At 45.4% G+C, this 16,144-nt stretch overlaps 1 protein-coding gene across 1 annotated transcript; it reads right to left on the reverse strand.

The window, feature by feature from the left end:
* Window positions 1-238: 238 nt before the first annotated feature.
* On the reverse strand, window positions 239-1,168 carry LOC120994233 (olfactory receptor 52N4-like). Its single transcript, XM_040422680.1, has one exon. It carries the CDS (start codon window positions 1,166-1,168, stop codon window positions 239-241), a length of 930 nt encoding a protein of 309 aa, XP_040278614.1.
* Window positions 1,169-16,144: the final 14,976 nt, after the last annotated feature.

A 16,144-nucleotide genomic window follows, 5' to 3' on the forward strand; every position in this document is an offset into this window, starting at 1 on the left:
AGAATGTGGCAGGGGCTCTGTGGCAGAAGGCGGTAGACATTTTGGGGAGGAAATGTGGCCGGGGATCTGCTTGGGTTGGAGACAGAGAGGGTAGAGGGGGTATTGGCATAAAACAGGACACAAGCTCTGTAGCGGATTTTTATTTCTGTATTATTTATTTACATATTTACATACAGGTGTTTATAGTTTGGAGATGGGGGAATGCTTTTTAATGCTCTGGTTATTACAGGACATAATGTCAGGATTTTATGAGGCACACCCGAATTTCCTTCACCCTGAAGCCATATATAAAGGGATGGATAGTTGCCGGGAAGAGGTAGTATATGGCGCTGGTGAGGTTCTGGAAGTCAGTGGAGATTGGCATCCTGTACGCGATGGACAACAATAACCCACATGAGTAGTTTATTATGACAATGCACAGGTGAGTCCCACAGGTGTGGAGCGTCTTGTGGCGAGCCCTACCAGTCACTATATTCATGGCCGTGTACAGGATCCTGGAGTAAGAGACCAGGAGCAGAGTGATGCCCATGGAAGTCACCATAATCCTTACCATCAGACCCAACATTTGAATGTTATGGATTTTCCCACATCCCAGTTTCAGAAGAACCATATTTTCACACACAAAGTCCAGGATGAGATTGGAGAAGCAGTACTCCACCCTGAAGGCCACCATTATTATAGAAAAAGCCAGGAGGCCAGCTTCAAATAAGCCCAAGGTGGAAAGAAGGAGCAGTAGGCGCCTGGTCATGATCTCATGGTAACGTAGAGGCCTACAGATCGCCATGTAGCGGTCCAGTGCCATCAATAGCAACACATTGGACTCAAATATGACCATGGTGTAGACAAAGAACATCTGGAAGAGGCAGCCTCCTAGAGAGACACGGTCCATCCCACATAGCAGCGCCATCAGAGTGCCGGGGACAATGGCGGTGGTAGAGGAGATGTTTGAAGCAAAAAGGAGAAAGATTAGGTGATACATGGGGGCCTGCAGGCTCTTCTCCACCCAGATCCGGTACATGATCATCACATTTCCACCCAAGATCAATCCATAGACACTGAAGAACGGGATGGCAAGAAACCCCCTGGATTCCGAAACTCCGGGAAATCCTCGCATTATGAATTCTGTATGTGAAAAGGATGAGGTCTGGTTCTTCAGAGTGAAATCCATTTACATTGGGTCGAACCTGCAAATCGAGAGTGAAGGGAAGAGAATCTGGAAATGTTCTGGACATTACATATATTGTACTCAGCTCCACTGTATATACATGAATTATATCCACAAAGCACACAAAGGGGCTCTCCAGAGGGGAGGGGAGATATTACCACCTAATAAATGTATACATAGTGATGCTACTTATGACTACAGTATAGCGGGTATTCTCTCATCTATTACTGGGTCTAAGTCAGTTACGTGAACATGCAGGTCAGGAATAAATCTCAAAGGGGTCACCAAGACTCTAGATATCAAGTTTTGAGGAAAAAGCAATCAAAGGGTAGAAACCCGTGGAGCGCCACAAACTATCAGTGCAGAAAAGGTTAATTAGAACAGATAAAAGTGAGTTCTTTAACCACATAGGTGATGACTGAGTAGATGTATCAAAATAGGAAGTCAAGTCAGAGTTATACTCAATGGTCTTACATATAGTAATTAAAAATAGAACAGATAAAACTGGATCAATAAAAAAGGTATCAATAAAATTCATAAAATCAAAATGACAACACTGATGGCTGTATTGGTTATACTTACTTCACCGGGGGGGGGGAGTGCAGGATAAAGCTCAAGACACTTGCACTTAAAGCCCCCCCTCGCCGAGGTCGCCTGTAGGTAGTCATTCCACCGAATGGTCCCAAATGATATACCGGGGGCCTTCTTAAATAAATCAGGTGGTCTTTAATACAAAAAGAAGAGCTCAGCGCGTTTCAGGGTTAAATACAGTCCCCCTTCCTCAGGAGCAAGATACCTACATGGTTAAAGAACTCACTTTCCTCTGTTCTAATTAACCTTTTCTGCACTGATAGTTTGTGGCGCTCCACGGGTTTCTACCCTTTGATTGCTTTTTCCTCAAAACTTGATATCACGGGCAGCCTTGACTGTGTCTAGCTTCTTCTATGGTGTAAGCTGCCTAAAAACCTATCAAACTTTCTACCTGGAACCCTTCATTCTCTCTATAGCACCTTGTCCCTTGGCGCTCTTCCTCCTAATCTTTCTTTACGAATCAGAGCTAATCTACAGCCCTTGGTTCTGTTTTGAGTATTTTTACTCTAACGCTCCTTTTTTCTTTCTACGTGCAAGACTCTAGATAGGCCGTCAGTACCTGATTGGTGGCGGTCCAGCTCTCAAGTGTTTGGATGTGTGTGCTGGGGGAGGGGGTTTTATATCCAGCATGGAAATGAGCGAACCTTTTGAAATCCTCTTTGTTTCCAATTTGGTGAATTATTCAATAAGTTCTATACGTACCACAATCAAAGTTGCTCCAATTGGTCTGAAAATTGGTATATGACACCCTCTAATCTCCTAGGAGTTTTAAATTCATTTTTGCACTCCCCCCTCCCCCCCATCTCCCTAAGCTCTGGAATGCAATGACAGCAATAGTAAATGATGTCTGAGTGACGCTGACAGACATAACTGTGGGGAAAGGCATGGTTGACGGTGTTATCATACAGCTTGTTTAATTTCACACTGCACCGGCACATGTCTTTTGCTTTTTCATATTCCAAAGATTCCCCAAAATTTTATGGGATAAAAAAACTGTGGCTTTTTGGGACCAAGTTTCCAAAAATTATGCCTTACCGGGGTCAGATCTCTGTCCCTGTTTATACACACACATGCTAATGTCATAAGAAACAGTGACTTGTTCTGCACAAGTGTCCAAAAATGATGCCTGCTCATAGTTACAGTATATTAATGCTTGTAAGAAGAAAGAGTGGCTTGTTCTGAACGGAGCTGGAAAATTCTTCCTTTTAATTGGGAACAGCAGCAGTGCAGGGTGGATGTGGAAAGGTTAGGGTAACAGTGGTATACGGAGGCAATAGTAGTGGCAGCAGCAGTACAGCATGGAACAGACAAGGCAGAAGATGTGTGTGTGGCTGTTTAGGGGTAGTAGTAGTGGTAATGGTAGTGGAAGTAGGGGGATTATCAGCAGTGGTGGTAGTACGGCACCATATGGTACAGAACGTGATGGTAGGCAGGCAGACAGCGGCAGTGGCAGCTGATAGTATGGAACATGATAGTATTCACAGGTCTGATCAATAAGGACATTAGAAATCCCCCAAAATCACTAGTGTCATTTACGTAATAAGAAATCACAGAGCACCTTCACCAGTGTAAAACGTAACCCTTTAATAATCTTCATTAAAATACCCCAGTATGTGCAAATAGAAATTCACTTAGGCTGGGTCGATGGGCCAATACTGCAGAAAGGAAGAGATAACTCACCCTCAACGCTTTCCCTACAGACTAAAAACCCTGCCTACAAAATGGAGAGGCCGCCCCAATAGGGGCGATCCCATCTCAGGAACCTCCTACATGCCCTATATGGCCCTGACAAGGGATAGATACCACCACCTAAGGGTACTTTCACACTTGCGTTGTTTGATCCCGGCAGGCAGTTCCGTTGCCTGAACAGACATATCAGAATCCTGATCAGTCATCCGGCAAAATGGATCCGGTATACCAGAATACCAGATCCGTAAATACGGCAATTTGAATGCCGGATCCGGCACTAATACATTCCTATGGAAAAAGATGCCGGATCCGGCATTCAGGCAAGTGTTCAGTTTTTTGGGTCGGAGATAAAACCGCAGCATGCTGCGCTATTATCTTCGTGCTGAAAAGTCAAAAAGACTGAACTGAAGACGTCCTGATGCATCCTGATCGGATCGCTCTCCATTTAGAATACATGGGGATAAAACTGATCAGTTCTTTTCCGGTATTGAGCCCCTAGGACGGAACTCAGTGCCGGAAAAGAAAAACGCTAGTGTGAAAGTACCTTAAAGAGATCTAATATAGAGATCACTATCTGTGGTCAGGATACAAATAATAAGTAATAAATGTAGCTAGACATATATAGGGAAAAGCAAGCTCAAAAATGCTTTTAGCAAAAGAACAGATACGGTAATCTCAATATTGTCACACGTCCCAAACAGAAATACTGGCATGTGTCTCAATGCGTTTCCCGCACCATTCAGGGGTGTCAGTTCATACATATATATCTCCCAAATAATTATTGGTAGGATGCAGAAAAAGGAAAAGTAAATATATAGTTAATGTTTTGCTAGATTAATGCCCACCACAGATACTAATCAGCCACCACAATCTAGAATCATTATAGCCTATATTAGTGGTGCCCAACCATTTTCCATCTGAGGGCCGCACTACACATGGTATAAATTTTGCAGGCCAGAACCAGGTAGCTTTGCCAGAAAGAAATGCAAACACTGTGAGGGGGGCACGTGTGCATTACTCCTGTGAAGGGGCAAATATCTGGAAATTTCTTCTGTTAAGGGGGTGCATCTGGGCATTTTTACCATGAAAGCGGCACATGTGAACATTACTACTGTGAAGGGGGCACATGTGAGCATTACTACTGTGAAAGGGGCACATGTGGGCATTACTACTGAGAAGGGGACACATCTGGGCATTTTTACCATGAAGGGGGCACATGTGAGCATTACTACTGTGAAGGGGGCACATGTGAGCATTACTAATGTAAAGGGGGCACATGTGAGCTTTACTACTGCGAAGGGGGCACATGTGAGCATTATTACTGTGAAAGGGGCACATGTGAGCATTACTGCTAAGAAGGGGACACATCTGGGCATTTTTACCATGAAGGGGGCACATGTGAGCATTACTACTGTGAAGGGGGCACATGTGAGCATTATTACTGTTAAAGGGGCACATGTGAGCATTACTACTGTGAAGGGGGCACATGTGAGCATTATTACTGTGAAAGGGGCACATGTGAGCATTACTGCTAAGAAGGGGACACATCTGGGCATTTTTACCATGAAGGGGGCACATGTGAGGATTACTACTAAGAAGGGGACACATGTGAGCATTACTACTGTGAAGGGGGCACATGTGAGCATTACTACTGTAAAGGGGGCATATGTGAGCATTACTACTGTGAAGGGGGCACATGTGAGCAATTATTACTGTAAAGGAGGCATATGTGAGCATTACTACTGTAAAGGAGGCAATGTGAGAATTATTACTGTGAAGGGGGCACATGTGGGCATTACTACTGTGAAGGGGGCACATGTGAGCATTTTTAATGTGAAGAGGGCACATGTGACCATTACTACTGAGAAGGGGGCACATCTGGGCATTTTTACCATGAAGGGGGCACATGTGAGCATTACTAATGTAAAGGGGGCACATGTGAGCTTTACTACTGCGAAGGGGGCACATGTGAGCATTATTACTGTGAAAGGGGCACATGTGAGCATTACTGCTAAGAAGGGGACACATCTGGGCATTTTTACCATGAAGGGGGCACATGTGAGCATTACTACTGTGAAGGGGGCACATGTGAGCATTTTTACTGTGAAAGGGGCACATGTGAGCATTACTGCTAAGAAGGGGACACATCTGGGCATTTTTACCATGAAGAGGGCACATGTGAGGATTACTACTAAGAAGGGGACACATGTGAGCATTACTACTGTGAAGGGGGCACATGTGAGCATTACTACTGTAAAGGGGGCATATGTGAGCATTACTACTGTGAAGGGGGCACATGTGAGCAATTACTACTGTAAAGGAGGCATATGTGAGCATTACTAATGTAAAGGGGGCACATGTGAGCATTACTACTGAGAAGGGGGCACATCTGGGCATTTTTACCATGAAGGGGGCACATGTGAGCATTACTAAAGTAAAGGGGGCACATGTGAGCATTATTACTGTGAAGGGTGCCCATGTGGGCATTACTACTGTGAAGGGGGCACATGTGAGCATTACTACTGTAAAGGGGGCACATGTGAGCATTACTACTGTGAAGGGGGCACATGTGAGCATTACTACTGTGAAGGAGGCACATGTGAGCTTTATTACTGTGAAGGTGGGGCACTCTCTCTACTGCCAGCCACAGCGCAGACCACCGCTACCAGTGTCACAATTCAAACCAAGACCAATGAACACCACTCATGTCCTGACCTTCCCAAACAACAAGGAGGGGTTTCCTTCTTACCCCCCAAAGCCATGTACTGCCGGACGCCTGTCACATGGACTCCACTGGCCCTTCAGGATATCCCAACTGTCCTCACTAAGGTACCAGCCACACTCACAGGGGCAGCCCTCCTGAAACCACACTGTCCACACACACTGTCGCCCGTGCCCACCATTAAGAGTCAGCCCTTCCTTCCTCCGGTACAGTCTGGTCACAATGACCAGCACAGCGCACGCACCCAGACACAGCACTCGCGCAAAATGGCGAATTGTGAGCCCTCCGCACCGTAGGAGCCCAGCACTGCAAGCAACTACCCACGTGAACGACAGCGGTGAGAGACGCACTGAGTCCACACACAAAACGCACCCCGAGGAGTCCACACACACAACGCACCCCGCAGAGTCCACACACAGCGCACCCCGCAGAGTCCACACACACAACGCACCCCGCAGGGTCCACACACACAACGCACCCCGCAGAGCCCACACACACAACGAGTCCACACACACAACGCACCCCGCAGAGTCCACACACACAACGCACCCCGCAGAGTCCACACACACAACGCACCCCGCAGAGTCCACACACACAGCGCACCCCGCAGAGCCCACACACACAGCGCACCCCGCAGAGTCCACACACACAACGCCCTACAGTCACAGAATTTATTTACTACTCACATACGTTCCCTGATTTGCCTCCAGGCTTTCTGTACTGCGCCACTGCAGCCGCCCCGGAGTGCACCTTCTTCTGCTTCTTCAGCTGGCTGCAAGCTCTGCCTCCCATCACTGCGCGGGCCGGATCACACAGCTTTGCGGGCCTGATGTGGCCTGCGGGCCGTAGGTTGGGCACCACTGGCCTATATCATTGGAAGATCCTGACTTGGACATGTGTTGGGAGGTTTCTTCCTCTGCACACTCTCAGCCCTCACCTGTGCTTCTCTGGTCTAAGGGTGGAGATTGGGTGTGACCTCAGGGGTGTCAGGTGATCTGTGGAGGGACATTTAAGCCTGGTCTTTCCCCTCACTCACTGCTGATTAGGCAGTTACTTCCTGGTTCTGGATCTGAAGCTATCTGGTGAGTGGTTTCTCTGATGGTTGACTCTGGTTCTGGATCTGAAGCTATCTGGTGAGTGGTTGTATATATAATACACAGAAAAATAAAAGTAGAAAGAAAAATAAAAACATAAATATGGATAGGGAACACACAGGGAACCAGGTACCTCTAGATGATGGTAATTTTATACAAACAGGCCTGAAGCTGATATCCAACTTTAATCCCCTAAGTTAATATTCGGAAGCATTTAACACTTTCCAAACCCTAGTTATTAGGTATTTAAGGAGAATCGACCCAAAAAAGGGTAAACATATACAAAACCTAACGATGGAAGAAAAGAGGGGTATTAAAACATTACAAATGAAAAATGGCATACGGTAGTTATTAGACCAGCGGACAAGGGGGGAGGGATTGTGATCTTAGATCAGAATGCCTACCACAAGGAATCCCAGAGATTACTTTAGTTTAAAAAAAACATACAAAAAACTCCCCTTTGACCCAACCTATCAATATAAGAATAAATTAAACAAACTAACCAAAAAAGGGAAAGAAAATGGAGTATTTTTAATTAAAGAAGCATCCTTTATTAACAACCACAATCCTAGGATCCCAATTTTTTTTATTATCTCCCTAAAATTCATAAGTGCAAAACAAATCCTCCGGGGAGACCAATATTATCTGGAATTGAAAGCCTAACGGTACAACAAATTCCAGCATACCTCAAATATACGAAGCACATTATACAATTACTTAAGAATATTCAATGGCAAGACGACTATATTATAGGTACTCTAGACGTTACCCCATTATATACGGTGATAGAAAACACCAAAGGAAGAGATGCCACAGAATATTTTTTGAAAAAAGAAAAACGGATGCTAAAAGAACAAGTACTCTTCGTGGGGGAATGCATTACTTTTATTTTAACCCACAACTATTTTAAATATGAAAATGAGTTTTATTTTCAGACAAGGGGTACCGTGATGGGCACCAGGTTCGCGCCCAGTTTCGCTAATTTATATATGGGCAGGTGGGAGGAAGATGCCATATTCCCCCAAGAAACTTTGGGCTCGAACCTGGTCCTCTGGAAAAGGTTCATTGACGACATTATTTTTATCTGGAAAGAGGATGATATTTCCCTGGGACATGTTTTAAATAATTTTAATAAAAACGATTTTTATCTACATTTCACCCCAAACTGGAGTCGTCACCAAATTAATTTTTTAGACCTTACTATTTTTTTTGAGGATGGACAGATACTCACTAAGTCTTATCAGAAACCTATTGATGCAAATAGTTTTATCCCGTTGACTAGTTGTCATCTGCCGATTTGGCTCACCAATATCCCCCGCAGCCATTGTATTAGGCTGCGGAGGAATTGTAGCCATTTAGAACACTTTGATGAGGAAGTGTATGAACTACACAAAAAATTTATGGAAAAAGGCTATGCAGCCAGCAGACTAAAGTCCATTAAGGAAGATGTGAAGAAGATTGACCGGGATACCTTACTGCAGATTAAAACACAATCCATTAAAAGAGGATGGAGACAAGGAAGGAAAAGAGACCTTTAGAGTCCCAATAATAACCAAATTTAGCCAAAAGGAAGGGATATTTAAGAGGATTGTGAGAAAAGACTGGGATTCCCTTAAACAAGACTAGATGATAGGTGAAAGGATACCCCATACCCAATCTTCACCTTCAGAAAAGCACAGAATTTGGCCAATCTAGTGGCCCCCTCTATAGGCCTCCATTATTATATAAATAAAGAAAATAGAGAGGCTCATAAAAGAGTTTTTTTTCCATGTAAAATGTGCAATAACTGCAGGGCAACAAAAAATAAAAAAAAACATTAAAGAAATTCGGGTTGGTCCAGATGTACATAAAATCATGGATAACATTACGTGTAATACAAAAGGGGTAATCTACTATATACGATGTCCCTGCGATAAAATATTCGTAGGCCGTACCAAAAGAGCCTTGCAAACCAGAATGGGGGAACATATTAAAAATATAAAGAAAAAATGCAATGGCCACCCGCTATCACGCCACCATATGGAATAACACGGAGGTGTTTTTTATGGTTCAATTTTTGCAGGGATTGAAAGAGTGGTAAGAGACCAAAGAGGTGGAGATTTTATTAGGAAAATGTCGCGCTGTGAAAGCAAATGGATTTATAAATTGAACAGCTTGGCCCCAAAAGGGTTAAATCAAGAAATCTAATTGTTTGCTTTCTATTGAAATATCTACATTTGATGAAGTGTTGGATAATGGAGTAGCACCAATGCAACTATGCACTAATGTCTAGCAGATATAATGAGCTTTATTCCTGCCTCATGTGGGGGTTATTATGGGAACTAAAAAGCCTATTTAACAATGAGAATGTCATGCCCTGCTCAGGTTATGTGCGGAGGTCTGCCAGGTTAGCAGCACGTGTGTAGTTTTTTGTTTTTGTTTTGGAGTTGAGCTGTATCCGCCTCCCTTCAGGTGCACTGAGTGAGGTCGTTTGTATGAGTTTAAATTACGCCCCTTCCCAGTGTCCTGTGTGGGTTATAGCTTCTATCTTGCTCAGTGGAAGGAAGTAAGGAAAGAAGGATTTGCTGTATCTGCTCTGTGACAAGATAAGTTGTTTTTGTTTTCTTGTGTGTGTTCTGTCTAGGCTGTTAGAGAGACGCCTGCCTCCTCCAGGTCTGAGGAAGCAAGCTGTCTCTTTCCCCCTGTCACCATCCTAGGGATTTTAGGGAATCTTCAGCCTTAGGCACGTTTATTCCCACCTCTAGGGTCTGAACGTGGGCACAGAAGTCTAGGGAGAGCTGGTAGGGATTTGTAAGGAGGTGGCCTTTATCCCCAGCTTCTGGCCTAGACACTTGTTTGTTGATTTCTGTTGTATCTTGTATCCTGTCCAGCGTGACAGAGAACTAACACCATTATTCATCCCTGACAAAGAAACACGACTATTTCGAAACGCGTTGGGTGTTTTTTGTTCTTTTAAGGCAACCGTACTTGGAGCTGTGACGTCACGTCACACTGAAGTGCTCCCGTACTAACTTTCACTATCTTCTCTGCACGCACGCCAGCTACCGGCCAGACCGGCGCACGTACACGGGAGAAGTAAGAAGACTCCGCTATCAGCAGAGGATTAAAGCCTGCCTGCAGACACCGGACGAAACGATAACCTCCCCTCCTACTAAACACGGCCTATTGAAAGAGATATATGGTTCACTGGCTATTTAGTGTCTTGACCAGCGCGGGGCTCCTATTAACCCTTTTCTTACCATATTTAAACCTGGTCTTTCTACTAACTCACTGACTGCTGATTAGGCAGTTACTTCCTGATTCTGGATCTGAAGCTATCTGGTGAGTGGTTTCTCTGGCAGTTGACTCTGGTTCTGGATCTGAAGCTATCTGGTGAGTGGTTTCTCTGGTGGTTGACTCTGGTTCTGTATCGGAAGCTATCTGGTGAGTGGTTTCCCTGGTGGTTGACTCTGGCTCTGGTTTTGGTTGTCTCCTGGTTCCTGTGCCCTGGCTTACGTTTACTGACCAGTCTCGTGTTTCCCTATTCACCATTGCATAGTGTCACAGTATACTTTGGTTTTTCTTGCTCAACTGAGGCCGGTGTGCCCAGCCACCAGCCGCCCTGCTACTGACACCTGGGAAGGGCTCTGCTGGAGGCGGGGGAAGAGTACCCTGGCCTTCAAGGGTGCTCAGAGTGTAATGGCTTGCGCAGAGTGTGTCTGGTACGCCGCATTTGCTGGCCGTCAGTTTGGCTTTATCATTACATTAGTCTTACAGAATAGTCAGCCTAATCTAAGGATCCTGCTAAGCAGCTGGGTGATCAGATGCATAGTCTGTTAAATACGTTTCAGGATCTAGCTATAACTGTGGGCACCATACTCAGGCTTTGGCCCAGTTTACTCCAGCAGCCTCAACTCAGCTCTTAAGTCCCGGGATAGAGGGTGGGGCATCTTCTGAGCCTAAGGTTCCCCTACCTGAGTTTTTTCCTGGTAATTGCAAGCAGTTTTTTAATTTTCGTTAGAGCTGCAAGTTATAATTCCAACTTAGATCCACTTCCTCGGGTTCATAGTGGGGCTCTCCAACAAGCTCTTACAGGACAAATTGCAAGAGATGACGGCCAACATGACATTCTACAGCATCTACCTAGCCTCCATGGAGAGAGAGGAAGAGCACATGCCTGTGGTAGAGAGAGTACTGAGTAGCACCCATGCTACAGGAGGCCGGTTGAAGTCTGAAGACTCAGAGTCCTTAAAGGATGTGGTCCCGGCCCTGCGGACAGAATTTAGAGAGCTTCGGCTGGAATGTGTCACAGATGAAGGCAGGATCACCCCCGCCTCCGGAAATGACCCCAGCACCCCGCCCCATTCCACCCACTCAGGTGCGGGGGCTTGTAAAAAGAGGGCCCCTCTGCTGGGCTTGTTGACAGTACGGCCATAAGGTCAGAGAGTGCTCAGAACAGATGAAGTCCAAGCCGACGTTAAACTTCCGACTGCCACAGTAGCTGGATGTCCTGCGGCGGTACACCAGAAGCTAAGCCCTGTGCGTAAGGAACACGACCTGTATGCCAGCAGCCCTGTTATGGAGTTGGAAGCCAGTAGGCCAGAAAGTACGCTGCCTAGTTGATACAGGGTCGGAGTGCACCCTTATGCCTCTGGAGTACTTCAAAAGACACTTTGGACATATGATGGAGTCGGAAGACGGGAGCATCATCAGGCTGACGGCTGCCAATAACCGAAGTGGAAATAAAACTTGTGCAGGATAAAAACGGATGAACCTCTTCTGCGGGCGCTGCCAAGGATACTATATAGATGAAGCGTGTAGTTAAAATGGCTTTAATGTGTCTACGCGTTTCGGGGGTGAATTACCCCTTCATCAGGACAATAAAACAAGGATAAAACAAACAGAACATACAGTTGCAAGAAAAAGTATGTGAACCATTTGGAATGATATGGATTTCTGCACGAATTGGTCATAAAATGTTATCTGATCTTCATCTAAGTCACAGCAATAGACAATCACAGTCTGCTTAGACTAATAACACACAAAGAGTTAAATGTTACCATGTTTTTATTGAACACACTATATAAACATTCACAGTGCAAGTGGAAAAAGTATGTGAACCCTTGGATTTAATAACTGGTTGAACCTCCTTTGGCAGCAATAACTTCAACCAAACGTTTCCTGTAGTTGCAGATCAGACGTGCACAACGGTCAGGAGTAATTCTTGACCATTCCTCTTTACAGAACTGTTTCAGTTCAGCAATATTCTTGGGATGTCTGGTGTGAATCGCTTTCTTGAGGTCATGCCACAGCATCTCAATCGGGTTAAGGTTAGGACTCTGACTGGACCACTCCAGAAGGCGTATTTCCTTCTGTTTAAGCCATTCTGTTGTTGATTTACTTCTATGCTTTGGGTCATTGTCCTGTTGCAACACCCATCTTCTGTTGAGCTTCAGCTGGTGGACAGATGGCCTTAAGTTCTCCTGCAAAATGTCTTGATAAACTTGTGAATTCATTTTTCCTTCGATTGCTCCTTCGATTTCCTTCGATTCATTGCTCCTCAGCGGCACCCCCATCTATAACACCCACCTAACATAGGTAAGGACGAACTTTAGATAAGGTTCCTCTATATGCATCAGACACTTTATTACCAATAGTTAAATTGATATACAGTACAGACCAAAAGTTTGGACACACCTTCTCATTCAAAGAGTTTTCTTTATTTTCATGACTATGAAAATTGTAGATTCACACTGAAGGCATCAAAACTATGAATTAACCCATGTGGAATTATATACATAACAAACAAGTGTGAAACAACTGAAAATATGTCATATTCTAGGTTCTTCAAAGTAGCCACCTTTTGCTTTGATTACTGCTTTGCACACTCTTGGCATTCTCTTGATGAGCTTCAAGAGGTAGACCCCTGAAATGGTTTTCACTTCACAGGTGTGCCCTGTCAGGTTTAATAAGTGGGATTTCTTGCCTTATAAATGGGGTTGGGACCATCAGTTGCGTTGAGGAGTGGATACACAGCTGATAGTCCTACTGAATAGACTGTTAGAATTTGTATTATGGCAAGAAAAAAGCAGCTAAGTAAAGAAAAACGAGTGGCCATCATTACTTTAAGAAATGAAGGTCAGTCAGTCAGCTGAAAAATTGGGAAAACTTTGAAGGTAAGGGCTATTTAACCATGAAAGAGAGTGATGGGGTGCTGCGCCAGATGACCTGGCCTCCACAGTCACCGGACCTGAACCCAATCGAGATGGTTTGGGGTGAGCTGGACCGCAGAGTGAAGGCAAAAGGGCCAACAAGTGCTAAGCATCTCTGGGAACTCCTTCAAGACTGTTGGAAGACCATTTCAGGGGACTACCTCTTGAAGCTCATCAAGAGAATGCCAAGAGTGTGCAAAGCAGTAATCAAAGCAAAAGGTGGCTACTTTGAAGAACCTAGAATATGACATATATTTTCAGTTGTTTCACACTTGTTTGTTATGTATATAATTCCACATGTGTTAATTCATAGTTTTGATGCCTTCATAGTCATGAAAATAAAGAAAACTCTTTGAATGAGAAGGTGTGTCCAAACTTTTGGTCTGTACTGTACATCAGTGCGATTGAACTTAGTTGGAATTTTCACCCCACTGCTCCATACAGTCAGGCACATAGTATGTCTTCATGATATCAACTTATGATTGTCACAGTCTTTATTGCATAGCCATTGGGTCAGGGCTCGAGTCCTGCGGGAACGCAGGGGAACGGCGTTCCTGCACTTTTTTCTTAGCAGGAACGGCGTTCCTTTTCAGCAGGGCAGCGCATTTTGCCCCTCAACACTGTCGGCGCCCCGCTCTGGCGCAGCATGAAGAGAGGGACTGACAGGAGGGAAGCGCCTCAAGTGTAGCGTGGCTGAGCTCTGTCCGGTCCGTGGTACAGGAGCTTTTGTTTCCTGTACCCGGCCGGACTGACAGGAAGTGCTCTGCCTGTCAGTCCGGCCGGGTACAGAAAACAAATGCTCCTGTACCACGGACCGGACAGAGCTCGGCCACGCTACACCCGAGGTGGGTGGGGAATAAGAGAGAGTGACAAGGGAGGGAGGGGGAAGAAAGAGAGTGACAAGGGAGGGAGGGGGCAGAAAGAGAGAGTGACAAGGGAGAGAGGGGGCAGAAAGAGAGAGTGACAAGGGAGGGAGGGGGGAGAAAGAGAGAGTGACAAGGGAGGGAGGGGGAGAAAGAGAGAGTGACAAGGGAGGGAGGGGGGAGAAAGAGAGAGTGACAAGGGAGGGAGGGGGGAGAAAGAGAGTGACGAGGAAGGGGGAAGAAAGAGAGAGAGTGACAAGGGAGGGAGGGGGGAGAAAGAGAGAGTGACAAGGGAGGGAGGGGGGAGAAAGAGAGAGTGACAAGGGAGGGAGGTGGAGAAAGAGAGAGTGACAAGGGAGGGAGGGGGGAGAAAGAGAGAGTGACAAGGGAGGGAGGGGGGAGAAAGAGAGTGACGAGGGAGGGGGAAGAAAGAGAGAGAGTGACAAGGGAGGGAGGGGGGAGAAAGAGAGAGTGACAAGGGAGGGAGGGGGGAGAAAGAGAGAGTGACAAGGGAGGGAGGGGGAGAAAGAGAGAGTGACAAGGGACGGAGGGGGGAGAAAGAGAGAGTGACAAGGGAGGGAGGGGGGAGAAAGAGAGTGACAAGGGAGGGAGGGGGGAGAAAGAGAATGACAAGGGAGGAGGAAGAAAGAGAGTGACAAGGGAGGAGGGAGAAAGAGAGAGTGACAAGGGGGGGAGGGGGGAGAAAGAGAGTGACAAGGGGGGGAGGGGGGAGAAAGAGAGTGACAAGGGAAGGGGGAGAAAGAGAGTGACAAGGGAGGGAGGGATTGAAAAATAAGGCACTTGCTTGCTCCTCCTCCCGACCTTCCCTGCCCTTTGCGTACGCCGCGTGCCGTGACTTCACGCGGAGGCACTGGATCTTGGGTGAGTTCCCACACTTTTTTTCCCAGGACTTGACCCCTGCATTCGGTGTCATAGATGTGGATAACTTTGGATATTCTCATCACATAAACAGTCTGTATTTGTCTTGCACACCTTTTTAAACAAATTTCAATAAATATAAAAAAACACTGAAGAAGGGGTTCCTTTACCCCAAAACGCGTTTGGTAACAACAGTGAGGGATCATCGAAATTGGAGCGCTCCATATTATTAATTTCGACGTGTATCATTCAACATTTGGAACATCGATCACGTCTGAATTAATCAAACATCGAATACAGGTGATTTGAATCCCCGCTCAGAAGACGTCAGCGGCACATGACCAAGCAGTGAACCACGTGGGACGCCACGTAGGTCCTGGAAGGTCACAGCAGAGAATCCTGTAACATCATTGTGTTCCGTGCAGAGGAGCGGGAGATCTCCCCTATACGGTGGACTGATACGAACATCACGCCAGGCAAAAGACCCAGTGATTACTGGATAAAGATGTGGTAACGTACAACCAACCAATTAATACAACTGTACCCATCTCTTTTGCTATATGGATGAATTGATGACTGTTTATAGCTCCGTTTGATAACAGCTTGACCTAAACTAGACGGACTTGTTATTTGGGCCATCTTTTTATTCCCCCACATTGCGGCCATTACGATTATCGATATTGGGACTTTGTGTTAAGTGTTGCATTAGAGTGCGGTATATATACATATTTTCTAGTATATATATTTTTTGTGTTGTTTGCAATTGTGTTTTTATTGAGATGTTTTAATCTGCATGTGATAATGTAGCTTGCTATATTTTATGCCTATAAAGTTTAATGTGGATACCAATCTATCGTGTGTTTGCCTGATACTGAGTGACCCCCTATTCAAGTTTTAAACAAATCTTATTCAAGGAATTATATACTCTTTTCTTGTTGTTGTTGAGTTGC

This window comes from Bufo bufo, chromosome 3 (assembly GCF_905171765.1).
Source record: "Bufo bufo chromosome 3, aBufBuf1.1, whole genome shotgun sequence".
NCBI classification, from domain to species: domain Eukaryota; kingdom Metazoa; phylum Chordata; class Amphibia; order Anura; family Bufonidae; genus Bufo; species Bufo bufo.

Excerpts from the sequence above, each read along its gene's own strand:
- LOC120994233 (XM_040422680.1), bottom strand. The coding sequence starts at position 1,168 with ATGGATTTCACTCTGAAGAACCAGACCTCATCCTTTTCACATACAGAA.